The 26,649-nt window shown below is 51.3% G+C and overlaps 12 protein-coding genes across 12 annotated transcripts; 4 read left to right on the top strand and 8 right to left on the bottom strand.

Annotated features, from left to right (window-relative positions):
• Window positions 1-20: 20 nt before the first annotated feature.
• Window positions 21-1,060, bottom strand: BO87DRAFT_375649 (ureidoglycolate hydrolase). The gene has a single exon (XM_025623102.1). The coding sequence runs from the start codon at window positions 870-872 to the stop codon at window positions 108-110; it is 765 nt and encodes a 254-aa protein (XP_025480951.1). The 5' UTR covers window positions 873-1,060; the 3' UTR covers window positions 21-107.
• Window positions 1,061-2,880: 1,820 nt separating this feature from the next.
• On the top strand, window positions 2,881-4,218 carry BO87DRAFT_305929 (glycoside hydrolase family 76 protein; the record flags this gene model as incomplete). The annotated part of the gene is made up of 3 exons (XM_025619342.1): window positions 2,881-3,084; window positions 3,137-3,586; window positions 3,637-4,218. The coding sequence occupies 3 exons, from the start codon at window positions 2,881-2,883 to the stop codon at window positions 4,216-4,218; spliced, it is 1,236 nt and encodes a 411-aa protein (XP_025480952.1).
• Window positions 4,219-4,567: 349 nt separating this feature from the next.
• BO87DRAFT_306063 (MDR family MFS transporter) lies at window positions 4,568-6,433 on the bottom strand (the record flags this gene model as incomplete). Its single annotated transcript, XM_025619349.1, has 4 exons — window positions 4,568-5,293; window positions 5,355-5,814; window positions 5,866-6,203; window positions 6,254-6,433. The coding sequence occupies 4 exons, from the start codon at window positions 6,431-6,433 to the stop codon at window positions 4,568-4,570; spliced, it is 1,704 nt and encodes a 567-aa protein (XP_025480953.1).
• Window positions 6,434-7,070: 637 nt separating this feature from the next.
• Window positions 7,071-9,028, bottom strand: BO87DRAFT_415135 (kinase-like protein; the record flags this gene model as incomplete). Its single annotated transcript, XM_025626670.1, has 5 exons — window positions 8,808-9,028; window positions 8,442-8,753; window positions 7,928-8,297; window positions 7,392-7,427; window positions 7,071-7,291 (listed from the first exon to the last, which is right to left on the bottom strand). Exons 1-5 carry the CDS (start codon window positions 8,979-8,981, stop codon window positions 7,071-7,073), a joined length of 1,113 nt encoding a protein of 370 aa, XP_025480954.1. The 5' UTR covers window positions 8,982-9,028.
• A 481-nt stretch (window positions 9,029-9,509) lies between these two features.
• On the top strand, window positions 9,510-11,632 carry BO87DRAFT_332504 (para-nitrobenzyl esterase). The gene is made up of 4 exons (XM_025620367.1): window positions 9,510-10,284; window positions 10,384-10,894; window positions 10,949-11,082; window positions 11,142-11,632. The coding sequence occupies exons 1-4, from the start codon at window positions 9,767-9,769 to the stop codon at window positions 11,503-11,505; spliced, it is 1,527 nt and encodes a 508-aa protein (XP_025480955.1). The 5' UTR covers window positions 9,510-9,766; the 3' UTR covers window positions 11,506-11,632.
• Window positions 11,633-11,754: 122 nt separating this feature from the next.
• On the bottom strand, window positions 11,755-13,403 carry BO87DRAFT_415137 (cytochrome P450; the record flags this gene model as incomplete). Its single annotated transcript, XM_025626671.1, has 2 exons — window positions 11,755-13,284; window positions 13,371-13,403. The coding sequence occupies 2 exons, from the start codon at window positions 13,401-13,403 to the stop codon at window positions 11,755-11,757; spliced, it is 1,563 nt and encodes a 520-aa protein (XP_025480956.1).
• Window positions 13,404-13,504: 101 nt separating this feature from the next.
• BO87DRAFT_424962 (Zn(II)2Cys6 transcription factor) lies at window positions 13,505-15,303 on the top strand (the record flags this gene model as incomplete). The annotated part of the gene is made up of 6 exons (XM_025627270.1): window positions 13,505-13,521; window positions 13,571-13,599; window positions 13,657-14,135; window positions 14,184-14,230; window positions 14,286-14,935; window positions 15,041-15,303. 6 exons carry the CDS (start codon window positions 13,505-13,507, stop codon window positions 15,301-15,303), a joined length of 1,485 nt encoding a protein of 494 aa, XP_025480957.1.
• Window positions 15,304-15,645: 342 nt separating this feature from the next.
• BO87DRAFT_375655 (Tim17/Tim22/Tim23/Pmp24 family protein) lies at window positions 15,646-17,252 on the bottom strand. Its single transcript, XM_025623103.1, has 6 exons — window positions 17,023-17,252; window positions 16,815-16,930; window positions 16,702-16,728; window positions 16,368-16,581; window positions 16,093-16,316; window positions 15,646-16,023 (listed from the first exon to the last, which is right to left on the bottom strand). The coding sequence occupies exons 1-6, from the start codon at window positions 17,035-17,037 to the stop codon at window positions 15,966-15,968; spliced, it is 654 nt and encodes a 217-aa protein (XP_025480958.1). The 5' UTR covers window positions 17,038-17,252; the 3' UTR covers window positions 15,646-15,965.
• A 120-nt stretch (window positions 17,253-17,372) lies between these two features.
• On the bottom strand, window positions 17,373-18,828 carry BO87DRAFT_356806 (rRNA-binding ribosome biosynthesis protein RPF2). Its single transcript, XM_025621385.1, has 2 exons — window positions 18,637-18,828; window positions 17,373-18,572 (listed from the first exon to the last, which is right to left on the bottom strand). Exons 1-2 carry the CDS (start codon window positions 18,648-18,650, stop codon window positions 17,600-17,602), a joined length of 987 nt encoding a protein of 328 aa, XP_025480959.1. The 5' UTR covers window positions 18,651-18,828; the 3' UTR covers window positions 17,373-17,599.
• Window positions 18,829-18,911: 83 nt separating this feature from the next.
• Window positions 18,912-22,842, bottom strand: BO87DRAFT_375657 (valine--tRNA ligase). The gene is made up of 4 exons (XM_025623104.1): window positions 22,490-22,842; window positions 22,250-22,369; window positions 20,140-22,152; window positions 18,912-20,081 (listed from the first exon to the last, which is right to left on the bottom strand). Exons 1-4 carry the CDS (start codon window positions 22,518-22,520, stop codon window positions 19,078-19,080), a joined length of 3,168 nt encoding a protein of 1,055 aa, XP_025480960.1. The 5' UTR covers window positions 22,521-22,842; the 3' UTR covers window positions 18,912-19,077.
• Window positions 22,843-23,865: 1,023 nt separating this feature from the next.
• Window positions 23,866-25,082, bottom strand: BO87DRAFT_385737 (casein kinase II subunit alpha/alpha'; the record flags this gene model as incomplete). Its single annotated transcript, XM_025624734.1, has 4 exons — window positions 23,866-23,964; window positions 24,017-24,436; window positions 24,484-24,857; window positions 24,890-25,082. The coding sequence occupies 4 exons, from the start codon at window positions 25,080-25,082 to the stop codon at window positions 23,866-23,868; spliced, it is 1,086 nt and encodes a 361-aa protein (XP_025480961.1).
• A 510-nt stretch (window positions 25,083-25,592) lies between these two features.
• Window positions 25,593-26,579, top strand: BO87DRAFT_405985 (ribonuclease P subunit p30 family protein; the record flags this gene model as incomplete). The annotated part of the gene is made up of 2 exons (XM_025625970.1): window positions 25,593-25,676; window positions 25,768-26,579. The coding sequence occupies exons 1-2, from the start codon at window positions 25,601-25,603 to the stop codon at window positions 26,577-26,579; spliced, it is 888 nt and encodes a 295-aa protein (XP_025480962.1). The 5' UTR covers window positions 25,593-25,600.
• Between the last annotated feature and the right edge of the window lie 70 nt (window positions 26,580-26,649).

Here is a 26,649-nt window from a genome sequence, read left to right on the forward strand (position 1 = left end):
ATCAGTAATTTCATATCATTCACAATCTATGTACAATAGCCATTTTGATAAGAAGGTACAATGAACCATATCCCCCGCAGAGGCTTCAACCCTTACCATAACCGTTCTCAAAGCTTCGCCAGAGCCTTCTTAGTTCCCTCACCCGATACTTCTACAGCGATGCCCTCCCCAAACCTCACCTCCTGACAATCCTCATCCCCAACCCCATTCATAAACTGCACCACCACAAAATCCACCCTCCTCTTCCCAATAACCACCATAGGCGCATGCCACGTTCCCGCCCCATACGTAACTGCCTGGCCACCCCTAGCCACGAACGCCCTCAAGCGACTCAAGTCCGGCGGATCAACCACATTTACAGTCTTCCCATCGTCCGTCTTCGCAGTAGCCGTAGTGCCCTTCAATGATGGCGCCACAATAACCAAGTAGAACGGCTCCTCCTCCACCTCACCTCCCGCGCCTGACGTCTTCACCTGACTCGACAAATCAATTGGGGTGAAAGTTTGCGTAGTGTAGGGGTGTCTTTCCAGAATGCGCACGTCAAACACATTCACATTCTTATGGGCGACAGTGCGGAGTTTGCGCGGAAAGCACGAGAACATAGTCATGCGGGCGGAAGAGGGCTGGCCGCTCGGAGCGGTGGAGTAACTATCAGTCATTGGACCGATCGGGCTGTACTTCAGAGCGGAGGATTGATTGGCGAGGACGGGGACGGGCGATAGCGTATTCGGGATACTCTCAGTTGGAGGGGTGGTGATGTTGCGAGCTAGGGGAGATGATATGGCTGTGCCGAAATCGGAGAAGGCCTCTGGGGTGAGGGGAGCGGGGGTGAGGTTGAGGAGGGGAGTGGTCGTGAGGGTCGGTGGTGGCATTGTTGTGTGTTGGAGGTATATGTGCTTATTCGGGTTATTTGCAAGAAGAAATAATGTACAATTTGAAGGAAGTATTGAAGGTAGGGGACCTGCCCGAATGGTTGAATTGAGTGGTTTGATAGATGAAGAATGAGAGGAGAAGGGCGGGATGAGGTGATGATTTGTTATCTAAGTACCCCAGAAGGGCATCGGGAGTCGCCGTCATAGTGTTGACGCTAAGATCGGCGGTCGGAAGGGCCCGACGTCAGATTGATTGGGTTGGAGAAGAGGAGTAGATCAATGTTGCTCTGCTATTAGAAGGCGTCTTTTCATCATTGATAACATCATTTGTGGGACATGGGAGAGATCCCAATTCTTGTTCTGGGAGATGTATTTTTGGAAGTAGTTCTTCCTCCTTACCGGAAGTTTAGCCCTCTTCCCGGGCCCGTCACTTGCATTCTGGCACATTGAGATGCGGGTCACAATGCAAGGGATGACGGGCGTTTAAAAGGTTAACAAGTGTCATTTAATGACCGCATTATCTCTTGAATTGTCCCGGTTTCAATGGTTGGTCCCTTCCAAATGTGACCTATCTATAAGGTCAGGTGATCAGGTTCCTCTACTAGTACCTTCTTCTGCTTCTTCCGTCTATCTTCACCTCTTCGGCTTCGGTTATACACTCTTATCAATGTCCTCATAATTCCAATGAAATCTTTCACAATGATTCCTAATTGAACTCAGAGCAACATGGTCCATGGTTGTATCAAGTGTGTGTTAGGTCTCAGATACACGCGATTCAGATTCATTGTTAAGCTCCGAATATATATTCAGAGAAACTACCATACTATATGCTAGTAGCCACTCAACTGATGCTGGCAGATGAAAAGCTGGAAACAGTACTGGAGGTCTTCACCATCACCTTAACACACAGAGACACCGGTTCGTCTTCCGATAACAATGATAGCGAAACCATCAACTGCTTACCTTTGATGCTTTATTCTCGTGAAATAATTTGCTAGGATCCGTCAGTTCCTTTGGACATGCAGGATCGGCTGAGTCAGCCAATGGACTGCCACGTGAGGCTAAGCCTCTGACTAATCGGGGCGATCCATCGGGGCTGGCAAAAAAGCCAAAAAAACCGACGACTAAAACCGACTTCACGGTAGTGGATCGGCAGTGGAATCTCCCGGTCTTAAAGGCTGAAAGCGTTATCGCGCTTCGCTTGGGCTCCACAGAGACTCGTCAGTAGTTCGGATTTTATGATGCCAGTTTGTCTGGGCATCTTCCTCGGCGCAGGCTTGTCCAATGCTTTGTGGAAAACGAGTGGATTCTCCCCCTCAAATTATGCAATCAAAATGAGTATACTCATCAGCTGCCAATTGATAGTCTGGAAAACACACTACTGAAACTCGGTCCTCACCGGGATCCTGGTCTTCTTATATTTCTTGGATCAATAGTGTGACGCACCAGGTACCGGAAAAAGAATTTCGAGCTAGCCTTAGCTGGATTGAGGTCGGACTTAAGGCATGCAAAATTTATTCGGACAAGAAATGGCAGATTGTTGGTTGACGTACGCTGGTGCGGAGGGTGACGACTCCGGCTTAGGCAGTCACTTTTTGTTGGCGCCAATCCAGTCTCATAAGGTGAACTCTTTGCCCACCAGTTCTGATCCAGTCAAAGGCGTTGAAATGCCTTCCCCAGTTCGCTAGTCTTTGCCTCCTGTTCGCTTTCGGATTTCCGTTCCTTATCTTGTATCGATATCCTGTGATTGTGCCGTCATGATCTTCCTTCCAATGGCGGGGAATCAGTGGCTACGATGTGTGCTGGTTCTGGCCCTGGCGGTACTTGGGGCCCAAGGTATCAGTCTTGATATCAGCAGCGAGGGTATGTGAATTTTAAGCCGTGGTAGCTAATCGGGCCTGAGATATGATTGATGGCTCGATCTCCGCAACCCAACCGCAGATGAACCTAACCGCTCTCGTTCACAGATTCGATTAAGAATGCAGCATCAACCGCCGCCTACGGCATGATGAAGCATTACAAAGGAAATGAATCTGGCGAAATTCCGGGCAAGATCCCCAATACTTGGTGGGAAGGTGGCGCCATGTTCATGACGCTCATGCAATACTATCACTACACGGGGGATTCCACCTACAACCAGGAAGTCATTAAGGGCATGCAGTGGCAGTCGGGCGATTGCGATTTCATGCCGACGAACTGGAGTAGCTACATCGTGAGTTCCTCGCCTAATGGCTGCCCCTTCCCCAACTAATCAAGGCATCCAGGGAAACGACGATCAAATGTTCTGGGGTTTGGCCGCTATGACTGGTGCCGAACTGAACTTTCCCGACTCTAGCGATGGATACTCCTGGCTTTCGCTGGCGCAGGGTGTCTTCAATACCCAGGTCGCCCGCTGGGATAATTCTACCTGCGACGGGGGTATGCGGTGGCAGATTTACACCTACGAATCCGGTTATACCATGAAAAACGCCATTTCCAATGGTGGTCTGTTTCAACTGTCGGCTCGGCTGGCGCGCTATACTAGCAACCAGACCTACTATGACTGGGCGGAGCGCATCTGGGACTGGTCGACCACGACGCCGCTGTTGAGCAACTCAACCTGGAATGTCGCTGACTCGACATCGACGACAAACGACTGCAGTACCCAGGGCGATAACCAGTGGAGCTACAACTACGGTGCTTATCTTGGAGGAGCTGCATACATGTACAATTACGTAGGTGGGCCCACCGCATCGAGAAACGATCAACTCATAACCTATCACAGACCAACGGTACCAGCACCAAATGGATGAACGCCGTCGATGGCCTGCTGAATCGCACGTTGAACATGTTCTTCCCGGCGAGCCACGGCGGTGAAATCCTAACGGAGATTCTATGTGAACCGACAGAGGTGTGTAACGACAACGAAATCATCTTCAAGGGTCTCGTGTCTGCCTGGCTCGCCTACACTGCCCTACTGGTTCCGTCCACCTACAATAGAATCCTGCCCAAGCTGCAAGGATCTGCCCAGGGCGCTGCCGCAACCTGCACCGGGTATGGTAACAACACCTGCGGCGTGCGATGGTGGAACAGTACCTGGGATGGCTGGAGCGGACTCGAGGAACAAATGAGCGTTATCAGCGTCTTCTCGTCGAATATGATCGCCTTCAACTCCTCGTCTGCACCGTTGACTTCCAGCACGGGAGGCAACAGCACCAGCAACCCGTCGGCCGGAACCGATGACAGCTCCGATGACAAGACCATTCTAAGCACGATCACCACGGGAGACCGCGCCGGAGCGGGCATCGTGACAGTTGCTTTTGCTGGGGGTTGGATTGGCTTGATGGCATGGTTGATGCTCGGTTAATGATACCATAATTGGCGTTAGTTTTGTATATATTGTGTAAATAATTAGACGAAGATATGTCTGCAAAAGCATCATTGCAAACACTATCAATATGTGGGAAGAAGATTCATATGGCAGTGTAGGGTGTATTGCTATTAGAGCGTTTTGTATGTACATGCAATTGCTAATAATTGTATCGCATCCATCAACTGCCAGAAACACGGTATGATGTATGTATGGTATATAAACTAAAAACGGCATAAACTTTTAATTTTTCCAAGGGCAATAGACATTGTTTGCCAGGAGCAAAAGAAATCATTGTGACTAACAAACCACAAAACACAAAACATCCCCAATACAAGGAAATGACCTACTGCTCCAACACGGGCTGCTTCTCCTTCAACCCGGTCTTCGTCTCCACATGCTCCTCGCTAAGATGCTGACGAGTGATAAACACACTAGCAACGAAACCACAAGCAGCGAGACAAGCATACATAATCCACATATTACGAAGACTCCACGCATATGCATCCGCCACAGCGTGTCTCTGAGTCGGATCCTGGACCGCGCGGACGGCATCAACATTAGCTGCCGCCTCGGTGCCAGAGAACTCAGCCAATAGCGACGAGGACAGCCCCGCAGCCTTGAGACCGTCTTGTCGCATGTCCATGCTGTTCTGGAACACCACACCCCCGAGCACTACGGACATGGCCATTGCGACGTTGCGGATGAAGCCGAAGGTGGCGGTTGCGCTGGCGGTGTTGGCCTGGGTGATGTTGCTTTGGAGGGCGAGGAGAGGCGGGAAAAAGAGCATTCCGCAGCCCATGCCTGCGGTGATTTGGTACCCGACGATTTTCCCGAGGGAGGAGGTGGCGCTGTAGTTGGTGAAGAGGCCTACTCCGAGAACTACGAGGGCGGTGCCGGCCCAGATGATTTCGAGGTAGCGGCCTGTGCGGTGGATGAGGAGGCCGGAGAAGAGACTGAATGCTGCTTCGGTTAGGACGAAGGGGAGGATTAGGACGCCGGAGCGGAATGGGGTGGATTCTTTGGCGGATTGGAAGTAGAGTGGGAGGTAGTATTCTGCTCCGAGGTAGGCCTGGTGGGAGGGGGAAGGGTTAGTGGTGTGATTAAAGGAGGAGGTTGGTGGAGGGTCGTACAAAGCCATGTGTGAAGTCGACTAGGAAGCAAGCGACGTTGGACCGGTTCCTGAATACCCCGAGTGGCATGAGGGGGTATTTGGCTAGTTTCTTCTCACTGTAGATGAAGGCGAACGACATCAGACAGCCGAAGACGATCAGGCAGATTACCTTGGGGGAGCCCCAGGGGAATGTGGCGCCGCCAAAGTCTAAACCTAGTAGAAGTAGGATGATGAGTGCGAGCATAGAGAAGCTCCCCCACCAATCCACGGCCTTGATACCGGCCAGGACGGGGGTCCTTGGATTGTGTATATCCAGGAACACATAGAGCAGCACAAAGGCCGTTCCACAGACGGGAAGATTGATCCAAAAAATCCACCTCCATGAAACAGATTGGGTGAAAGCCCCACCCACGATCGGCCCCAAGGCACCAGCGATGGCCCAGATGAACTCGATCAATCCGAGGAATAGACTGCGGAGTCTAGTATCATGTTAGCTACATACCAGACAAGATAAGAGGTGTGAGCAGTACCTGACGCTGAACAAGTCAGAAATGGTGATTGTGATCAGCTGGATGAGACCACCACCAGCTATACCTTGTATGCCACGGCCGGTAATCAGCATGGGCATACCATTGGCTTTGGCGCAGATGATTGATGCTACAAAGAATAGGGCAACGGCTGTGAGGAGGATAGGCTTTCGCCCCCAGATATCGGACAGATTGGCCCAGATGTTGGAACTGGCGGCATTGGCGAGGAGATAGGCACCTCCAATCCATACATAACCGGATGCTGAATGCAGATCGGACGAGATCGTTGGTGTGGCAGTAGCTACAATGGTCTGATCAAGTGCGGAAATAAAGAGCGCAAGCTACTTCTTATAAGCAGGGTGTTCAAAATAAACTTTAGTGAGAAACACACCGAAAGGGCAAGCATAGTTGCAAAGATCTTCCAATTACTGCGAGGTCCAGAAGTCTCAGGTTCATCGGACTGAGGTCCGTGTGGGGGAGTTTCTAGATCTTGTGCATTGGATACTATATTCTCCGAACCGCATTGATCAGGTCCATAGTTCTCGCTCATGGTTCCGGACGTGGATAGCATTTCGATTGGCTGCCGATCGGCACCAGTCGAGTCTCTAGAAGAACCCAGCGCCATTGGGACCTCTTCTTCAAGAAACGGAACGCCAATATCAGCCTGTAAAGATTCTGGCGAGGAGAAGATAGGATGGGGAAGATGGATGCAGGGCGAAAAGATTGAGTCATGGCTGTTTGTTCAGTTTGTCTGTGTCTTGGCTGGGGTTCCCGTTTGCCGATATTCTCTCCATCTTTCATCCCTTCTTTGCCGAGTGAGTAATGAGAAGTAGAGCGATCTCATAGACACAATGCTTATGCACGTTGCAGGCTTCTCGTCGCTTAGTACTGAGTGTATGGATAGCGTAAATCCCACGTCAATTGTATGACAGTTCATCGTTTGATTTGTTGACAGCTCCACTTGGCTGGCGCATAGTATATGATTGGTTTTAGTAGTATGATCCAGTGAGAACGGTTTAGTACTGTAGTACTTGTATGAATAGAATGCCTTCAATATTTTCCTAGCCCAATATGAAGTTATATCATCAGGGCTTTATTGTGCACCCGTTACAATAGGGTCTTTGAAGCTAAGATAAAAGTTTGAATAAGGCTAAAATTAAAGATGAGGGAAGGGGGCGCGATTGATTTTCAATGGATTCCAATGGATTTCAATGGATTTTTGATGGATTTTTGATGGAGTCTTGTTGGATTTCTGTTAGATTTCTGTTGGATTTCCGTTGGTTTCCCATTAAATTTCTGCGGGGACCTCCCCTAACAATGATAGCCCGAGCCCACTTGCCTGCTGCAGTGATGAAGGCGCACTTTTTGGGCAGGCTGAGATGAATTGATCCAATCTGGTGTCTCGCATCCCAGTAATAGGCGACTGTAACTGAATAAAATGGATAGACCTAGTTGGAGGCATATTTGCGAGAATCCCATACCGAATATGCGTCGAGCTGTAGCCTTCTCGGACATGATACGGTACATACAGTGGATGTTGTCAGATGAGAGGTGATAATCGACACCTATAAAAGACAGACAAAGCTCTCGAATAACCCGAAAATGTAATATACACACCGGAGGAAGATACAAATCGAGGTCTTACTCCGTGTTCATAGAAGCAAGACTTCCAAGCAAAAGTGAGTTTTGATAATTCTACAGCTCAATCATACTGACGTGCGTAGAAAATGTGTGAGGTCCACGTTACCACGACACGCTATACAAAATGCCCTGCTTCTTGCACCAGAGTCAGGCGCGTCTTGTATAGAGAAGGATGTCCCACCTACGCAGCAACTGGACGGACTTGCCCCTATCCGAAAGAAAAGCACCTTGGCCAAACAATCACTCGAAGCCAGTGCCCAGACCACAGAGATGAGGGATTCGCAGAGTGCGACACTCGATGAATATGAGTGGCTTGGACGGAAGTCGTTGGACCTAGAGGGAATGACTTATGGTAGATACTCGATTTCCACAGCTGCAACGGCGTCATGAACAGCCTGGGCCGAATGGATCTGTCCATGCTAACACTGTGAAATCACAAAACCACATAAGACGTTAGAAACATCGGGGAATTGTTGAACTTCGTATAGCTTCTCGAATTCATCACTGAGTATGTCCTTGTAGGGATAAGTGCCTGTCATTATAAAGTATATTAGAGACCCAAGACCGAAACTGTCGTCTCCATAAACCGGAGTGACATTCCAGTCATAGCCAGGAGGTCGGAATCTTGTTGCCGGAGTAGCTGAGGGTTCTGAACCACATAGTGAAGCGCCACCAAAGTCAGCGATTTTGGCATTGAGGCCCGAGTCGAGAAGGATATTTCTTGGCGAAAGATCACAGTGTATGATGTGATGAGCATGGAGAGCACTGAGTGCTCTAGCAACCTGTTTACACCACTGGAGTCAAAGTTGAAGGGTTATATCTGGCATGCTATGTTGAATGTATTCTTTGAGATTCCCATTCTCCAAATATTCTATAGTGAGGCAGCAAGTTTCCTGATCCCAATTTAGTATCGTGGGAACACATGGATGTTCTCCTACCATTACATAAATATTGGCCTCAAGTCGCATATTGCGGCGGTGGTCTTCTTCTTCAGGAGGGCAGTATGGATTGGGAATGGGTGTCTTCATAACGGAACCAGAAGGCAATCGCTCAAGAATAGCGGTTCCTCCCCAAGTCAAGGTTTTGCCTTTGGTAACATATATCACTTCTCCTGGACGTGCTTCCGGTATCTTGCTGAGACTCGAGAATTCTCCTCCTTCTGTCAATCCAGAAACACATATGTAGGTTATCTCCTGGGGATAAGGTCTGGGCAGGTTACTCCTTTCTACGGTTGATTTTCTGGCTGTCTTCTAGGTAGAGGTGGTAAGGAAGAAGTGAATCACACATGATAGAACTGAACTTACTGCGTCTGGCTCTGCTTCCGGGCGGCTAGGGCACTCACTTTCGGCATTGTGCCTATAACGAGGGAGCATTGCTGTAAAGAGGCTACTTAGAGAAAAGTAGACGAAGTAAAAAGAAGACCATATGGGATCAATGAACAGTAGCAAACTCGGCATCATGAGTCTCATCAATGTCATCAGCAAATTACCTTCGGACTGTGATTTTTAAGCTGAATTATGATACTGACTCGCAGTAAGGGAACTGCCTAGGGGTGATAGATTGATAGAGAGATAGTGTGAGGAAACGAAGACCAGAGAGCGATTTGATAATAGTTATGCATTGAGTATTAGTAAGCATAAATAATATTTATGTTCATGTGTCTCGTCGCCCTAACGAAGCAGACGGAATCCGCCAGGCAAACTGATTGCTTTACTGCAACGATAAACGTCCAACTGACGAGCACCATGCTTGCATTCTAATTTGATGAAATCCTCTTACCGGCTTAATTCTTTTCCCTAGATCCATTTCCGGCTCTAAATGGCCTCTCGAACGACCGAAGTATTAGTGCATCGGCTATACGGATAGGCGTGTAAGCGACACGAGGTGTCTGCTAAGTCGAAATAGGCTTGAACTCCGCCTGCTCGTCTGTCGGAGTTATCCTACCGGACTATTCCTTCGAGGAATTAGAATTCACACTCTGGACCAATGCGGGAGACCCTGGAAGTCCCTTCCCCAGTTTTCGGGGATTCTCCGCGTCTGGTCCATCTGCAAATGTGGAGTTGACGGCACAAATGACGCATTGGCGGCCAATGCAGAATCTACTAGCTTGCCGTCCTCGGAAAAGAGTAAGCTATCAAGCATCATGCTATCAAGAATTTAGAAGTATTAGTATGGCTGTATGTCACTCTCAACATGGCGTTGAGGTCATTGCTTCTCTGCTATCGACCCAACTGAACCTACCAGTGGAAACTGCAGCTTAAAGATGGGGGTAAAAGCCTTCAGCTTCTTCGTTGCTGCAGCTCAGCTTTCTGCAGTGACTGCAGCAGCATCTCGCCTAACTGTCGATACAACAGTTGGGCGACTGTATGGCATGGTCAATGGTTCAGCTCCGGATGTTGCGCAATTCCTTGGAGTTCCGTTTGCAGCACCTCCTGTGAACGAACTACGATTCGCGCCTCCCCAGACGAAGCCTGCAGAGGCTATCATTGATGCCACGAAGATCGGGCCTTCTTGCCCGCAATATCCATTGACCACAAAGACAGACCCGTCTGTTTACACGTTTGACTCTCCTTGGCTACAACCATATGGACCGACATCAGAGGATTGCCTGACTCTCAATGTTTGGAGCCCATTGCATGCCGTCAATGAGACGGATGAGCCATTGCCAGTGTTGATCTGGATGTTTGGCGGCGGGTTCTACGAGGGAGGGCTCTTGACGAACGGTTTTGATCCGAGTAATTGGATCCAAAGGACACAGTCTCATATTGTCGTTGCCATCAAGTGAGTCCTCTTTTTCTTGTCCATTGCTTGGACTCGTTTTGTACTTGGCAACGAATGTCTCTCCTTCTCGGCATTGCAACTGATCACTTGCAACTCTAGCTATCGGGTCAACATCTTCGGCTTTCCCAACGCCGCAGGCCTGGCTGAGACCCAGCAGAACCTAAACTTTGGTCTTCTTGACCAAAGATTTGCCGTTGAATGGGTTCGAGATAACATTGCTGCTTTTGGAGGAGACCCATCCAAGATTACTCTCTGGGGCCAGAGCTCTGGAGCAGCCAGCACGGACTATTACAACTACGCCTGGCCCGATGATCCCATTGTGTCTGGCCTGATCATGCATTCAGGCAGTGTCTTTGCTACAGGTTCCAGTGTGGACGTCGAGCATACGAACTTCACCTTTGTGGCTGAGAACATGGGCTGCGGCGATCTCTCCCCTCGAGCAGAATTGGCTTGCATGAGGAACGTTAGCGCAGACTCTATCATTCAGTTTTACGAAAACTACACCCTGTACTCGACCGGTCCTACTCTGAAGTTCACAACTATTGTGGACAATGTGACCAAATTTGAGGACTACACTGCCAGGGCTTATGCAGGAAATTACTCAAAGCTTGTGAGCAGCTACCGTTCTTGATACTCGTTCTATGCTGATTGCCTTGCCATCAAGCCCGCTATTTTCGGCACCAACGCCAATGAAGAAGCCTCTTTGGTTGCTTGGGCTGGACCTCAAGGTCCAAACATGACCTACGTTCACGAAGAGACCGTGTCCACCCACCTCTGTCCGGCAAACTACAATGGGCAGTGCGTCTTTATCCACCCCATGTTTTCGGCTCAATACTGATCGTTTCTTGATAATATAGTCTTCGCTACAACACCTCATCCCTCTCCTTCCGCTACTTCAATACGGCTAACTTCAGTAACATTTCCCCTCGACCTTGGGAAGGAGCTTACCACAGCTCCGAACTCCCCTTGCTATTTGGCACATACTCGGAGTATGGCGGACCCGCTACGCCTTTCGAGACCGCTGTAGCATCCCACTGGCAGGATCTCTATCTTGCGTTCATGCGGGATCCGGTCAATGCGCTCCCAGCAATGGGATGGCCTGCGTATCATCCTGATGGGTATGCGATGATGTTTGCTGCCAACGGGACTGTTACGAGTCTGCTGCCAATGAGTACTTTGGAGACCCCATGTGCTGGCATTCCCGAACCAACTATAGGATGAATGCAGTAGCTGCTCTGCCAGCAGGAGCTGGGAGAAAGCCGGAATATGAAGCAGAACTGGACGCATGTACATACTCTGTCAATGGTTTACACTAGGTATATAAAGAACTGGGTTACTGAGCCAGCCTAAGGGAGGCTTCGGAGTAACATTGGCATGCCCCAAATTAATTACATACATGAGAACGCGATTTTCAGATAGTACATCTTCCCAATTACTATTACTGATACTTCCTCTACCAAACATTGTAATCTACTCCCGTCTCGTGACAACAACAGGCAAGCTCCCCGTATGCGCACTGAACGTCTCCATAGTTTCCAACACCCACCCTTCCTCCCTTAAGGTAAGATCATACCTCCAGACCAACGCCGCAATAATCAACTGCATCTGGAAATATGCAACATTTCGTCCCAAGCATCCTCTTCCCCCTTGTGAGAAAGCCAGAAACCCGCGCTGCATATCACGCGACCCAGGCTGCAACCACCGCTCGGGAATATAGCGCTCTGAATCGGTACCGAAGATATCCGGATCTCGGTGGACGGTATACGTGGATACAGAAACGGTGGTGCCTTCGTCTAACCACTCACCAGACACCCTCATACCTCCCTTCGGGACAACGCGAGGAAGACCACCGGGGATGGAGGGACGAAGACGTAGGCCTTCGTCTATGCAAGCACGGAGATAGGGAAGGTTTTTGACCAGGTCATACGATATGGGGTTTGATGAATCGTTGTGAGGTGGAAGTGCATCTGCAAGTTCTGCACGAAGACGTCGAACTACGTGTGGATTGCTTGCGAGGTACCAGACGATGTTGGTCAGGGCAATCTCTGTGTTTCCTCCGGCAGCACTGAAGAGGTTTTGGGCCTCTGTCACTAGTTCACCCAGCTCCAAACACAGAGGATGCTCGCGGTTTCTGTCCCAGAGGAGCGTGGTCATAAGATCGTCTAGTGGCGGGAGACCTGCGTCCACTCGCTCAATGTCCATGTTTACTCGTTCGCGCACAAAGTGTGTGGTTACGTGTTGGAGTTGGGTACCGTGCTTCCAGCCTGAATGCCAGCAGGTTAGATGCTTGAGCATGGCCCTGAGTTTCGGTGCCCATCCGAGGCTGGTGGAGATGTGCAGAGCGCTAGTCAGCAGATGGTGAATTTCGCCTTTGTATGGGGACCCGGACGGTGTTTTGATAGTGACACTGGTGCTGCCTCGCTCTATGAAGTGGGGGTCGTGGTGGAAGAAAGTGACAAAGATGAGGTTGTACATGAGGTGCACCATTATCTGCTTCATGTCCACTTCCTCCCCCTTGGAAGAGTCCAGTATGCGAAAGACACGCTGCAGGTGGTCTTGGACCACAGGCTCGAGCTCGACGATACGTTTCTGGGAAAAGGCGATGGCAAATCGCTTTCGTTTGATACTATGGATATCTCTATCCTGAGCGTCAGATACGTTGAGGTGAGTTGAGTTGAATGTCTGATAAAAGTCATCTTTCAGTGCTGGTGTCCCGTGACCATAAATGTCGCGAATTGCTTCAGCCGTCGAAAAGGAGACGTGGCTTGGCCCGACTCGGACGATGCTGCCATATTTGAGGTGTGCTTTGCGGACGGCCACGGTACGTGTACGAAGATATTGCTTCCATAATCCCCAGAGATCAGTTAAAGGAGAGACTGACACTCCAGGGAAGCGCTTCAGACCTCTAGGGTCACGAAGATATGTGTATATAGGGGCGAGGACAGCCCTGAGAACGATAAGGATATTAACCACGACAATAATCTCTTTGTACATGATGCGCTGATATCAGAAGCCAAATAGCAAGCAGTATCCTGCCTCAATCTTCTGTCACGCAGCTTGATGCTAGATGAAGCTGATATACTTACACCCTCGGCGCCGAGTTGCCTGATCGGGAACATTGCAGCAAACCAGGGTTGTCTTAGACTTCCCCGCAAAGGAAGAAACGACCGAGCATGTCTTTCCACCATCCTCACTGCTGCCGCCTCCCGAATGCTGGAAAATGCGCAAGAAGACCTGGTAAGTTGTCTCTTGACTGCAGGGATGTATGCTGACCCAGACAACGCAGTTTGACATGTAAATCTCGCAAGGTGCGATGTAAGGGCCCAGTGAGCTCGGAGATTATGCCAGGTCTATAGAGCTGATCCCCCACAGGCGATGGAGTTCAGCCTGTCTGTGGTCGCTGCTCGAAGTCAAGTCGCTCTTGTCGCTACGCTCAACATCGGTCTGCGACCATCGCCTTTCGACATAGCAAATTGTCGACTCTCGTAGCTCAAGCAGAAGGATTCACCCAAACTGATAAGATTGACGTCTCGGTCTCAACACAACCCCCTGCATCTACTCCGGTGGTGACAGAAACCACTCAAGTGCCATCAACTTCTCTATTTCCTACTGAATCGGTGGTGTCTGCTCTCCCCGCTAATGATCGAACCCTACCGCACAATGTTATTCGCTATCCTACCTCTGAGTCAGGAGAAGCAGCATCGAGTCCATCCTTCCCACGAAACCCGTACACAGTTTCGCCGACTGCACCAATTCCCAGGCCCGGTCTCTTATACAGACATGCGTCTCGGAGACTAACGACCATAGAGGGCGAACTATTACATTTCTTCGTGCAGAATATCGGACCCTGGGTACACACAACCATCTAATAGTACGATCATGCCCTGACAATGTAACAGCTAGATGTCACCAGCCCTGAGCGCCATTATACATATACGGTTCCTCGGTATCCACTCACATCCTTTTCTATAGCAGACAACAAATCTAATACCAAACCACAGACTATCCCTACAATGCACCCTCCTCCACACAGCCATCATGGCCTGCTCCGCGCACATCCTCCGCCTCCTCAACCCCGAGCGAACCGAGCTGTCATCCGAAGAAGACAAATACCAATCTACATGCATCAACCTCCTCATTCCCATCCTCAACGACGTAGGCTCAGCAGTCCAAGACGAAGCCGTGCTCGCCACCATCACCATCCTCCGCATGTCCGAGCAATACGACGAATACCACATAGACCGCCAATGCCACCTAGTCCCAGGAGCATTCGCGCATCTCGACCCCTCCGTGCAAGCATCCACCCGCACTGGGGATCTACTACAAGCGACCTTCTATTCCTACGTGCGGGCAGATATCCGCATGGCGATTCTTGGCCGCTGCAGCACCAAGATCGCTGTATCTAGCTGGCCATTGGACGAAAGCTACCCCGAGACAGACGCTGACTGGGCGAATAGGATGACGTGGCTGCTAGTTCATGCGATCAATCACTGCTTTGGTCGTGAGTGTCCAGGTTTGTTGCCGAGGGCTCAGTTAGGTGAACTTATCGATGACTGGAGAAGTAATGTGCCTGATACATTTGAGCCGTATTACTATGAGGAGCAGGAACGAGACTCGTTCCCGGTAATTAGGTTGCTTTGTCCCTGGCATGGTATGTCCTTCCCCAATGTCCCATATACTTGAGAAATTCCCTTTCCACGTGTTTACTCAGGTAGCTAACCATCGATCAATAACTTATACATGAAAATGTAAACAGTTGTCGGCCTCCAATTCTACCACACAGCCAAAATCCTCCTCGCCTCGCACTTCCCACAACCACCATCATCACCACACACCACCCCAGATACAAACATCAACACGAACAACACCCTAACATACCACCACCACCTCAAAACCACCATCCTCCCACACGTCCACGCTCTCTGCGCAATCTCCTTCTCCAACGATCACTTCGGATGTCGGATTAACGCCTCTCATTGTGTCGCTATGGGTGAGTATCATACCTCATTCCCTTCCTAGGATTTCAAAATATACTTTCAGGGGATGACAAATGATGAGAGCGCAACCAGTATAAGGAATAGACTAGAAGATCTAACTGTATTTGACTGAACTACAGGAGCACAGTTCCTCACCGGCCGAGGAGATCAATGGCGCGTAGTAGAGTATTTCAGGATGTTGGGGACGGAGAATGCGTGGCCGAGTCGGGCGTGTTTGGATATGGTGGGGATGGAAGGGGTTTAGTGTAGCATGCATCAGGGTACACTCATTAGGGGTACGGGGGTTGTATTGCGCTGTCGGAGGATAATGTACGTGCGTGCAGTTAGTCTATTCTCCGAATTGCAGATCTAAGCTGTATTGTAGATCGGATTTACTTCGTGTTTTGGTTATGACCTGGATGACAATCTGATACCTCAACAGCCACCGTTACCTCTCTCTCTCTATCTTATCATATACACCACATCACACAACCACCATCACTACCAACTCCCCTATCCGCCAGCGGGAAGGCTCGAGTTTCTGAATAAGGATACCCCTAAGCATAGACATGAACGGGAAAGAAAAAACAATGCCAGCCCTGACACCAATCTATACGCCCCGTGAACGTGACAACCCAATGAACGTATAACAAACCAAGAAAATGAAAACCCAAGTGCTTAGCACGGATACACTCCACACCACCTCTATTTGTTGTGTATCAAGAAATTGCGGAACGAATCCCAGTGGTCGGAGTCGGCGTAGCTGCAAGAGTCAGTATATATCCACTTAGACGGCCTTTCGCAGGCCACCAGGACAATAAAGAGGACATACATATACACCATACTGCTCCTCAAACTCGACATCAGGGTATCGGGGTGCCACCGGAAAATATACATGACAAAGGCCCATGTCAAACTGGCGAATACTGGCCAGGCATTACTCTCCATCTTGGATCTCGCATCCGGAGTAATCGACGACGACAGCGGGTGCATGTTGGGCCGGACGGCCAGTTTGGCCATTGCGAGCATAACGCGCGCGAAGACGTAGATGACGATCTAGATCCCTGTTAACTTCTAATCATCGCCCCGGCGTCGTGGGATTCCTACCTGTTGCGTAATGCTCGTCTTGTGTCTTCCAAAGACCACGTATCCTCCTACCAACCCAGCCATGAAACTATCGTATCTGCCTTCCTTTCCACCAGTTGTGGGGTTTATGTTGCGAAGTGCGAGCATTACGCCCTTCCAGATGAGCGCGAAGGTGGCTAGGTTGCGAGCGTGTTGACGGGTAGCTTTAAGAACGAGCTTGACCTTTTCTCGAATTCTGTATCAAGAGACATCGTTGTTGTTAGCTTGCGTGGGCTTGACCGTGCTGACTGGGAGGAATACCCATGGAGAGGGGAGGGGGGGGGTGGAAGAGGGACAGAGGAATGCGGGCACTCACGTTCCGGAACGGAAGAGGAAGATCATTCTGCACAGCAAGCACATAACTGATTAGCTCTGACCTATACCATAACCTGCTATAATAACAAGGGTAGTATGATATGATATGCATACACTAAAGCATGCGGAAACCGCACTTTGGCACCGTAGACGGCGCCATTGCGCACACCTTTGACGAGAGCTAAGAGCGGCGCAAGATCGGGGTTTGTGACTAGTGAGTCAAGACGGGACTGTATTGCGGTCAATATCATATTTATCTCAAGTTGATATTGAGTCTTAAGGTCTGGCTGTGTTGGAATGAACAACCGGCTTCATAACTCACCATTAGAGCATCCATCTTGATCTTTCTTGTTTAGTTGTCGGACCTCGGCACGGATCCGGTGAGTGAGCGCGGAGGTAGTAAGTAGGATGAGTGAGTTTATTTCACGTCCGGAGAGCTTCCAAGAGCAGGGAGAGTATGCAGCCGCAGTCGCCAGGAGCACTGCTTGCTTGCTTCATAAGGGAGGGAGTAGCAGGGGAGCATGGCAGTAATGATGGTGGGGGGAAGGAAAGGAAAGTCGGCATTTAAGGAAGGGAAGCAGATCCGCGACGAGCTCCAAAGATCCTCGGCATGTGAGAGCCGAACGTCATGTCACGTGGACACACCGGAATAGACAGTAGTGATAGACGAAGATTTATTGATCATATATTTGGAACAGTAACAACTTTTTGCATGTCTAAAACATCATCACATATCAACAATACCGGTCCGAGCGAGCTGCTTTGACCTCAGTCAAGAGTGAAATCCAAACCCCCGGAACGCCGATAGAGAGGTAGACTATACTAGATAGTAGATAGACAATAGTAGACGACAGTATGCGCATCAAAGAAATGAATAAACTGTAGTGTGATCAAGCACATCAGGCTGTCTTCGTCCTCTTGCGTCCCTCATCCTCCGAGATCTCATCCACATCCATCATATCGGCATCACCCTCCTCGTCATCCGACTCGACACCAGCACGACGCTTCAAACCCTTCATCTTACGAGTCTGCAGACCGCTAAGATCCTGCTTACCCAGATGCACGCGACCGATCTTATCACCGATCGAATCCAGCCCAATGTTCTTCTTGAGCTTGATCTCCTCATTCGGCCTCTTACCCTGCTTCATGGCCTCCTTCATGACCTCCCTCGGCGCCTCTTGCAGACGTCCAACCTTGAAGTCAAACTTAGGACCAATCTCATCCAACTCCACACGGGGCAACTTATGCCCACTGCGCTTCGTCCGCAACTTATACCAGCGAAGGTGCACAACAGGCGCCAGTCCGTCCGTGGCCTCCTCCGCGCCAATCATCAACACATACTGCAACCCCTCAACGTCAATCTTATCACTCGTCTCTCCCTTGAACATATCCACAAACATGCTCTTCAGCATAACATGCGCCGTCGACGTCTCATCATCCCAAGCACTGCCCGAGAACAACAGCATCGGCCGCATGCCAATACCGATCTGCAGACTCTCCAATCCAGCCGTCTGGTCCTGATTCGGCAACAACAACAGCTCACACATATCCAGGATCTTGGAGTTGAACACCCGGGCCAGCGTCAGACAGTTAGGGCGCTTCTTGTTGCTGCTTCCGAACACGACCATACCGCACTCGTTCTTGTCGGCCAAAAACTCCAGGCTCTCAACGCTCTCGAACGGGTGGATGTTGGCATTCTTCTTGTGGAATAGAACCGAGTTGGGCCGAGTCAGCGAGTGGAAGGTCTTCAGCACCGTGTGCAGCGGTTGAGGGCATTTCGATCCGTGAAGGAGAAGAGTCCGTTTCGGGGGCTCGATAAGTTGCGGCTCTTTGGCTTTGAGGATGCGCGCAGTGCGCGCGTTCTTAGGTTTTCTATTTTGATGGTTTCCATTAGCCGTATTCAGAATAGTAGTAGTAGATTATGGTATCAACGTACACTTCTCGGAGCATCTTGGCGGATGGGACGAGATTGAGGGCAGTGGAGGAGATTGAGAATGCTGGAGTTGGCTGCGGAAAATGAAAAAAGGCGGAGCAAAAACTTTTGGCGGATGAGGCTTGGCATCGCTTATCGATAAGCTTATTGTCTCCACGCCAACATCAATGCTCCTGCTTGCCAGTTAGAATATTTCTATTTCTAGCTTATTTGCTTAGATGTTCTCGTTAGTAGTAGTGGAATATGTGTGCTCTGAAAGAAATTTATGTGACATTACTATTCATTATCAATAAGAGAGTGTGATCAGGTCACGTGCAGCCACTACAAGGCATACAATACAAATCATCGAAATGAACAAAAAGAAAAGAAAACTGTTATTTTGGTGTCTAAGTCCAATTGTATGTGTATCACTGATATCTACTCAAAGCCATCTACTCGGAGCATCTACTCCAACCGCAGCTTCTCAAACTCGCGGATCTGCTCCTCCAACCGAGCGGCCTCGCTCTCGGCATCGCGGAGCTTCTTCTGCTCGGCCTCGCGAACCTCGGGCTTGGCCTTCTCCCAACCAGCACTGCTGATCAGCTTCTGCTGGCGACCAACAGTCTCGCGCGCCTTCTCAAGACTGGCCTTGGCCTTGTGCTCCTGCTCAAGGGCCACCTCCTTGGACACACGGAGGTAGACGGCCGCCTGGGAGCTGACAGGAGCCACGACGCAGCCCGACGGGGGAACGGTGTTCTCAGGGCCAAGCACGCTGAGATCGCCCAGGAACTTGCCACCAAGCGACTTGATGCTGGTGAGCTCGTCGGAGATCGTCTTGTGGCTGGTGGCATCGTAGGTCTGGATGACGACATCGGCCTTGGTCTTGATCTCATACTGGGCCATGATGGACCGGACAGCCTTGGAGGTGTTGAGAATCAGCTCGTAGGCAGTCTCGGCCTCGACGTCATCGAACTCGGGAGTGTACTCGGGGTACTTGGCCTTCATGATCGAGATCGTGGCATCGCCCTCACGGCGGGGGAGACGTTGCCAGAGTTCCTCGGTGACGAAGGGCATCATGGGGTGAATGAGGGTCAGAGCACCATCCAGTGCAGTGTAGAGGGTCTGCTTGGCAGACTCCTGCACCTCAGCGGGGACGTCCTCTGCCAGGAGGAACTTGGAGTTCTCGATGAAGACGTCACAGAGCTGGCTGTACCAGTACTGGTAGACGATCTGAGCAGACTGGGAGAACTCGCGCTGCTCCAGGGTCTCGTTCATCTCCTTGGCAGCCTGGTTGAACTTGTGCAGAATCCAGCGCTCAGACAGAGACTCCTTGCCGGTCTTGGTAGGGGTAGCCTTGGGCTTGAAGTTGTCGCCCAACTTGCCAAGCACGAACTTGGTGGCCTGGTAGATCTTGTTACAGAAACGGCGGTAACCGTGAATGACCTGGACGTCGAACGCAATATCACCACCTACATAATGGATGTTAGCAGAGTTTCTTTTGCATTGAGATTAGTGGGTGAAACGTACCGCCAGTAGTGTAAGAAACCAAGGCGAAGCGCAGAGCATCAGCACCACACTCGGGAATACCCTTGGGGAAAGCCTTCTTCTGGTACTTGGTAGCAGTAGCAACTTCCTTCTCGGCGAGGTTACCGGTGAGCAGCTTGGCGTGGAGTTCCTGGAGCTGGATACCCTCCATGACATCCAGAGGGTCAACAACGTTACCCAGAGACTTAGACATCTTGCGGCCCTCAGAATCACGGATCAGAGAGTGACAGTACACCTCCCGGAAGGGAACCTGGCCGGTCATCTTAATACCAAGCATGATCATTCTGGCAACCCAGAAGAACAGAATATCCCAGCCAGTCTCCAAGACGGAAGTGGGGTACAGGTTCTCCAGGTCGTGGGTCTTGTTGGGCCAGCCCAGGGTCGAGAATGGCCACAGTCCAGAAGAGAACCAGGTATCAAGGACATCAGGATCCCGGACCAAGCTGAACTTCTTGCCAGGGAACTTGGCCTCAGCCTTCTCCCGGGCAGCCTCCTCGGTGCGGCCAGTGACCCAGCGCTCGCCATCGCTGTCATCGTTCTCCTCACCCTCGATCTGAACGAAGTAGGCAGGAGCCTGATGACCCCACCACAGCTGACGGGAGAGACACCAATCGTTGATGTTGGTCATCCAGCGGTAGTAGCTCTTCTCAGCGGACTCAGGCTTGATGACGATCTCGCCCTTCTCAACGGCCTCGAGAGCGGGCTTGGCGAGGCTTTCCATCTTCATCCACCACTGGGGCTTGAGGATGGGTTCGATAACATCGTTGGACTTGGCGCAGCGGGGGATCTTCATGGGGTTGTTCTCCCACTTGACGTAGAGACCCTTCTCCTTCAGCATCTCGATGACCTTGTAACGGGCATCGAAGCGCTTCATGCCAGCGAAGGGACCACCCTTGCTGTTGAAGGTACCATCGTCGTTCAGCACAGAGATGAACTCGAGGTTGTGGGCCTTTCCACGGTTGAAATCGTTGAAATCGTGGGCGGGGGTGATCTTGACGGCACCAGTACCGAACTCGGGGTCGACATCCTTGTCGGCAACGATGGGCATCAAGCGGTCAACGAAGGGGTGGCGAGCGTTCTTGCCGACCAAGTGGGCGTAGCGCTTGTCGTCGGGGTGGACAGCAATACCACTGTCACCGATCATGGTCTCGGGACGAGTGGTGGCGATCTCGATGCGCTCGGTCTTGCCATCGACATCGACCTCGTAGCAGAAGTGGGTCAAGACACCGAACTCGATCTTCTTGTCGTAGCCCGGCACATCGAGAAGAGTACGACCCTCAACCTCCTTGTTCTCGACTTCAAGGTTGGACAGAGAGGTGTTCAGAGCCACACACCAGTTGACCAGGCGGTTGGCACGGTAGATGATGCCCTCCTCGTGGAGGCGAACGAAAGTCTCCGTGACGGCAGCGGACAGGTTGGGGTCCATGGTGAAGGCCTCGCGGGTCCAGTCGAAGGAACCACCGACTCTGCGAAGGGCGTTCTTGATGTTGGCATGGTATTCCTTCTTCCAGTCCCACACGCGCTCGAGGAAAGCCTCACGACCCAGGTCGTGACGGGTCTTCTTCTCCAACTTCCAGAGCATCTTCTCGACGACACTCTGGGTGGAGATACCGGCGTGGTCCATACCCGGCAGCCACAGGGTAGTCTTGCCCTTCATGCGCTGCCAGCGGATCATGGTGTCTTGGAGGGCGTTGGTAAGGGCGTGACCCATGTGCAGGGCACCGGTCACATTGGGAGGAGGGATAGGAATGACGAAGTAACCTTCAGGCTTGACCTTGTTGTCCGAGCCGAACTCGGGCTTGAACAGGCCGCGCTCCTCCCACCATTCGTAACGGCCAGCCTCGATAACCTTGGGGTCGTAGGCATCAGTGGTCTTCTCCTTCTCGACCTTGGGCTTCTTCTCGGCCTTGGGGGCGGCAGTCTTCGCAGCAGCGGCCTTGGCCTGCTTCTCGGCGAACTTCTTCGCCTTCTCGGCCTTGCGACGTTCACGCTCCACTATAGATATCCAGCGAGTTGTCAGAATGTTGTTGTATCAGGATGTCGGGTGGTGGCAGGACAGTATGGTCCTATGGTCCGGAGGATGGTTACATACGTTCCTTCTCGGTCTTCACCTTCTGGCCCTCGGCGGGCTGAGCGGCATCATTGGCATCCTGGTTCCGCAACTGGTCGTCGGCCTGGGGAGGAACGTCGACGGGAGCCTTGGGCTCACCAGCTAGAGGAAGCAACAGGGTGGTCAGTCAGTCAGTCATTCACATTGAGCCCCTGCGGGGTGGGATGGAACGATAAGAAGGGGGGAGGAGGAGGAGGAGTAGGAAGGCGACAAAGAACGTACTCGGGGTTTGGGGAGCAGAGGGCTGGGCCATTCTGGAAAATGGACGATATATAGGAAGGGGAGGAGGGAATCTCCAAGGCGCCGATCGCGCCACGAACCGACGGATAAGTATCTTGACCACCGGTGACTCAAACGGCGATAGAGAGAGCAAGAGGGGGAGGGGTTGGGTCGTTGTGCGAATGCGGGCAATTAAATTTCCTGGCGCAGAGCAAAAGATCGGAACGAATCAGAGCATCCGGGTGCGGGGCCTGAGGTCTCTTTCTCCCCCAAAACAGTGGAGAACGCAGTGTGCCTTAAAGTCCGAACTAAAGTAAACTGCTCGTCAGTCCCCTATGCACAGTGACAGATGTCAGAATTTGGACTGGAACTACCCTCGGTTTTTATGTTGGACAGCGATTGGGGATTCTCAATGTCGTCTTCTTCTTCTTGACTCATCTGCTAGTCACCTCCGCGGATGAAATCCTGCACGCCCTGCGCCGGTTTGAGTCAATGCTCGGGTCACGTGAGGGCACGGCCAGACCGTCGCTCTACTATTGATACTATAATACAACTATCTGACAAGATTACCCAAATGGTCTACGTCTTTCCTCCAGTCACATCATACAGTGCCTTTGGTAGAGCCTGTGCATACGTCATCTAGTCTGTCGAAAGGCATCTTTTGCTCTATGTAGCCTCCAGCACTCCTCGACCAGGCAGGCCTCCCAAAAGTGCCGGCCCTAGTCCATCACCACCCACCCATGGAAGAAATCGGAATCAAGATCAGATGAGCACCAAAGATAACTAGTCCTCACGCCGATGTCAATGACGTATCAAACTGGAATTTGGCATGCAGATTATGGGAGAAAACGCCAGTAAAATGGCAAACGCGATAGATTGAAATGCAACGCAGACACATGTAAAACGAGATCCCATCAACACCAGACCAACTAGTCACGCGGAAAAACGGGAACGAGAAAGGCGCAGAGTATGGGGAAAGGTTATATGGTTACGCAGGTTCAAACAGGGGAGCGAAAGTCCTTCCCACTCTAAACACCGTCTCATAGATTCCACTCACGGGGTATGCCAAGAGGATTGAGTCGAGATATATTAGGCGTATGTCATCTGTCATCATCGTCGTCTCCGTATGCCATAACTCATCGCACCCGTGGCGCTTTCATTCATGCCACGACAAACTTCCCCCCGGCCCTTGCGGCACAATGTTTTGTGATGTTTTTATAGTATTAGATCCAGCATCCCATTCCAGACACAGACTAACTCAACATCCGAATCAAATCTCGTTATCACATCGGAGAACGACACTGGAAAAAGTAGCTCGCTGCAGCGAGGATCCCGATGCAGGGGTATGAAAATAGTCCTATCAGCACACCGTTCAACTCTTAGGCAGTCGTGGTGTTGTTCCGGGCAGCCTGGGCCTCGGCCGCCCGCACGGGGGCGAAGTATGGATGAGCCATGGCCTCCTGAGCAGTAAGGCGTTCCTGGGAAATCGTCAGCAGGGGGATCCTCCTCAAACAGGGGGATAATTCATACGGCATGGTCATAACGGAGTAGTTTGTCCAAAAAGTCAATGGCTTCATCGCTGACGAAGCGCTGGTTCTCAGCATTTACAAACGAGAGCCAAGGCTTCCGGGGAAAGCGAGAAAGGATCTCATCATATTGAGGGTCCAGCTCAATCTCATATTTGTCCAGGTACTCGAACAGCTCCTCGGTACCAAGCACCTTGGCGATCTTCACCAACTGGTCGGAGTTGCTGTTACCGTGGAAGAAGGGCTCCTTGCGGAAGATCATGGAAGCAAACATAGCTCCCAGGGACCACATGTCCAGAGAGTAGTCGTATTCTTGGAAATCAACAAGAAGCTCGGGACCCTTGAAGTAACGGGAAGCGACGCGGACGTTGTATTCCGTGCCCTTGTGGTAGAATTCGGCAAGACCCCAGTCGATAAGGCGGAGCTATCCATATCAGCACAATGCCGGCGGAGATTTGAGCGGAGACCTACCTTGCGCTTCTCATGATCAATCATGACATTGTGAGGCTTCACATCCCGGTGCATAATACCCTTGCTGTGGCAGAAATCCAGGGCCTTCAGAAGCTCGAAAACATAGAAACGGACATCATAGTCAGAGAACCGCGGGTAGAGAGTCCGGAAATCCGTGTTGTTGACATATTCGAACACCAAGCTTGGCGTCTTGCTCTGACTGTCGCGAACCACGTCCAACAAGGCGACCACATTGGGGCCACCCGCCAGGTTCTGAAGGATCTTGATTTCACGCTTAATCTTCTTCTTCTTGACCGGCTTGAGTACCTTGATGACGCATTTCTGGTAGTTGACAACGTTGATGCCCTCGAACACTTCGGAGTACTTTCCGCGGCCTGTTCCAAATGGTGGTTAGCACAAAACGTACACAATTCATTCGCCGTGCGGCCGGACGACGTTTTTGGTGTATTTGCGGGTAGATGACGGCCGGTCGTATTGGCCTTACCGATCTTGCGGACCACCTCGTAATTCTCCAAAACACCCCAGGAGATGTTCACACTGTCATAGTCCCAGTAGGACCGGGGCATATGTTCGTTAACATCGGCATAGACGCGCGCCATGTTGATGGCGGCTGGCAGGCAGATCCGGAGTCAGCCCACAATGAAACGTATATCGATGATAAAAAGCGGCGGGGTAGGAAGGGCGGCGAGCGAAGAGGCGTCGTCGCGAGGGGAGAATTGCGATGGAGGGGACAGACAACAGCAGCTGCGAGGCCAGGTATGGTGGGGGCCTATGTCAAGAAGGCAGCCGTGCTATCGTCCGAAGCCAGCGATTAAGGGGAGGGGGAAGGGAAGAGGTGAGGGTCGAGTATAGACTGTCTGTCTTTGGGGATTGAGATCAGAATGGGCTTAGGCTAGTAAGAGCGTTTCGCTCCGCCTTTGCAGTCACGGGACTCCCGTTCGTTGGAGGCTAGATCACCTGCCGGCCCGGAATAACCTGCATTCCCGGCCGATTCTCGATTGCCGTTCTCGGACAGTTCTTTTGCACGCGGTCGCTATCCTTTTGCTTCTGCTGCCCGTCTCCAACGTACACTCGGGCGCATTCGAGCTTTTTAAGCTCGTCGCAAACTGCCAGCATCATGTTCTATGATCTCAATCTGCCCTATGCCTCGGATGATCCCGAGATCTCCAATACCTTAAGTTTTCTTGCAGAACGTGCGTCATGTTTCTCCCCTCGGCACAAGACCCGATCATCGAGCAGTCCCTCCCCCTCCACGGCCACATGAAGCGCTGACCTGACGACCAGTTGGTTACACCACCGTTGCCCTATCCCAATCTATTACTGGAAAACTCCCCTCAAACCCTACTCCCCCACCAGCGCCAAAGAATGTTCCCAAGGGCCTGACGCTCCTCACTCGCCTGAACCTGACCCTCTCCGACCCTGCGCAGAACCAGCGACTTGCCAGCCTGACTCAGGTTTATGATCTCGTCGCAATGAGGCCCACCAATGAAAAGGCGCTCCTAAATGCATGCACCAACCTCGAGTGTGATATCATCTCGCTGGATTTCTCCATACGACTACCCTTCCACTTCAAGTTCAAGATGGTTTCCGCTGCTATATCACGTGGGGTTCGATTTGAGATCTGCTATGGACCAGGAATCACCGGGAGCGGACTTGACGCTCGCCGCAACCTAATCGGGAATGCGATGTCGTTGATACGAGCCACGCGCGGCCGGGGAATCATCATTTCGAGTGAGGCGCAGCGAGCTCTGGCTGTTCGGGCACCATGGGATGTGATCAACCTGGCATGCGTTTGGGGTCTTTCGCAGGAGCGTGGCAAAGAGGCGATCTGCGAGGAGGCCCGGAAAGTGACCGCCTTGGCCAAGCTGAAGCGGACCAGTTGGCGAGGGATCATTGATATCGTGGCAGGGGGAGTGACTAAGACGAAAGCGAACGTACCGTTTCAGAAGAAGACCCAGGAGGCCACGGGCGATAACTTGAAGAGAAAAGCATCGGTGGGGTCAGAGCCAACGGGCGAAGAGGCGGAGAAACCGCTGTCCAAGCGCGAAATGAAGCGCCGGGCCAAGAAGGCTCGGTTGGAGTCTGCCGGAGCTTGAGCGAGTTCAGCTGAGGGAACCTTATGTGCTACAGCGGAGCAAGGGCGCGCTTGTCGATTGCCCAGGTTGC

Source organism: Aspergillus neoniger, assembly GCF_003184625.1.
Source record: "Aspergillus neoniger CBS 115656 unplaced genomic scaffold BO87scaffold_12, whole genome shotgun sequence".
Taxonomy (NCBI): domain Eukaryota; kingdom Fungi; phylum Ascomycota; class Eurotiomycetes; order Eurotiales; family Aspergillaceae; genus Aspergillus; species Aspergillus neoniger.

What these genes read in the sequence shown, in the direction of transcription:
- BO87DRAFT_375649 (XM_025623102.1), bottom strand. Translation starts at nt 872, where the DNA reads ATGCCACCACCGACCCTCACGACCACTCCCCTCCTCAACCTCACCCCC.
- BO87DRAFT_332504 (XM_025620367.1), top strand. Translation starts at nt 9,767, where the DNA reads ATGGGGGTAAAAGCCTTCAGCTTCTTCGTTGCTGCAGCTCAGCTTTCT. An exon ending in CATATTGTCGTTGCCATCAA is followed by an intron (nt 10,285 to 10,383) that starts GTGAGTCCTCTT and finishes TTGCAACTCTAG; the next exon opens with CTATCGGGTCAACATCTTCG. An exon ending in CAGGAAATTACTCAAAGCTT is followed by an intron (nt 10,895 to 10,948) that starts GTGAGCAGCTAC and finishes CTTGCCATCAAG; the next exon opens with CCCGCTATTTTCGGCACCAA.
- BO87DRAFT_375655 (XM_025623103.1), bottom strand. An exon ending in CGGTTTCCGCATGCTTTAGT is followed by an intron (nt 16,729 to 16,814) that starts GTATGCATATCA and finishes CTTGCTGTGCAG; the next exon opens with AATGATCTTCCTCTTCCGTT. An exon ending in AGGAGCAGTATGGTGTATAT is followed by an intron (nt 16,024 to 16,092) that starts GTATGTCCTCTT and finishes TGACTCTTGCAG; the next exon opens with CTACGCCGACTCCGACCACT.
- BO87DRAFT_375657 (XM_025623104.1), bottom strand. Translation starts at nt 22,520, where the DNA reads ATGGCCCAGCCCTCTGCTCCCCAAACCCCGA. An exon ending in GGTGAAGACCGAGAAGGAAC is followed by an intron (nt 22,153 to 22,249) that starts GTATGTAACCAT and finishes GGATATCTATAG; the next exon opens with TGGAGCGTGAACGTCGCAAG. An exon ending in GGTTTCTTACACTACTGGCG is followed by an intron (nt 20,082 to 20,139) that starts GTACGTTTCACC and finishes TCCATTATGTAG; the next exon opens with GTGGTGATATTGCGTTCGAC.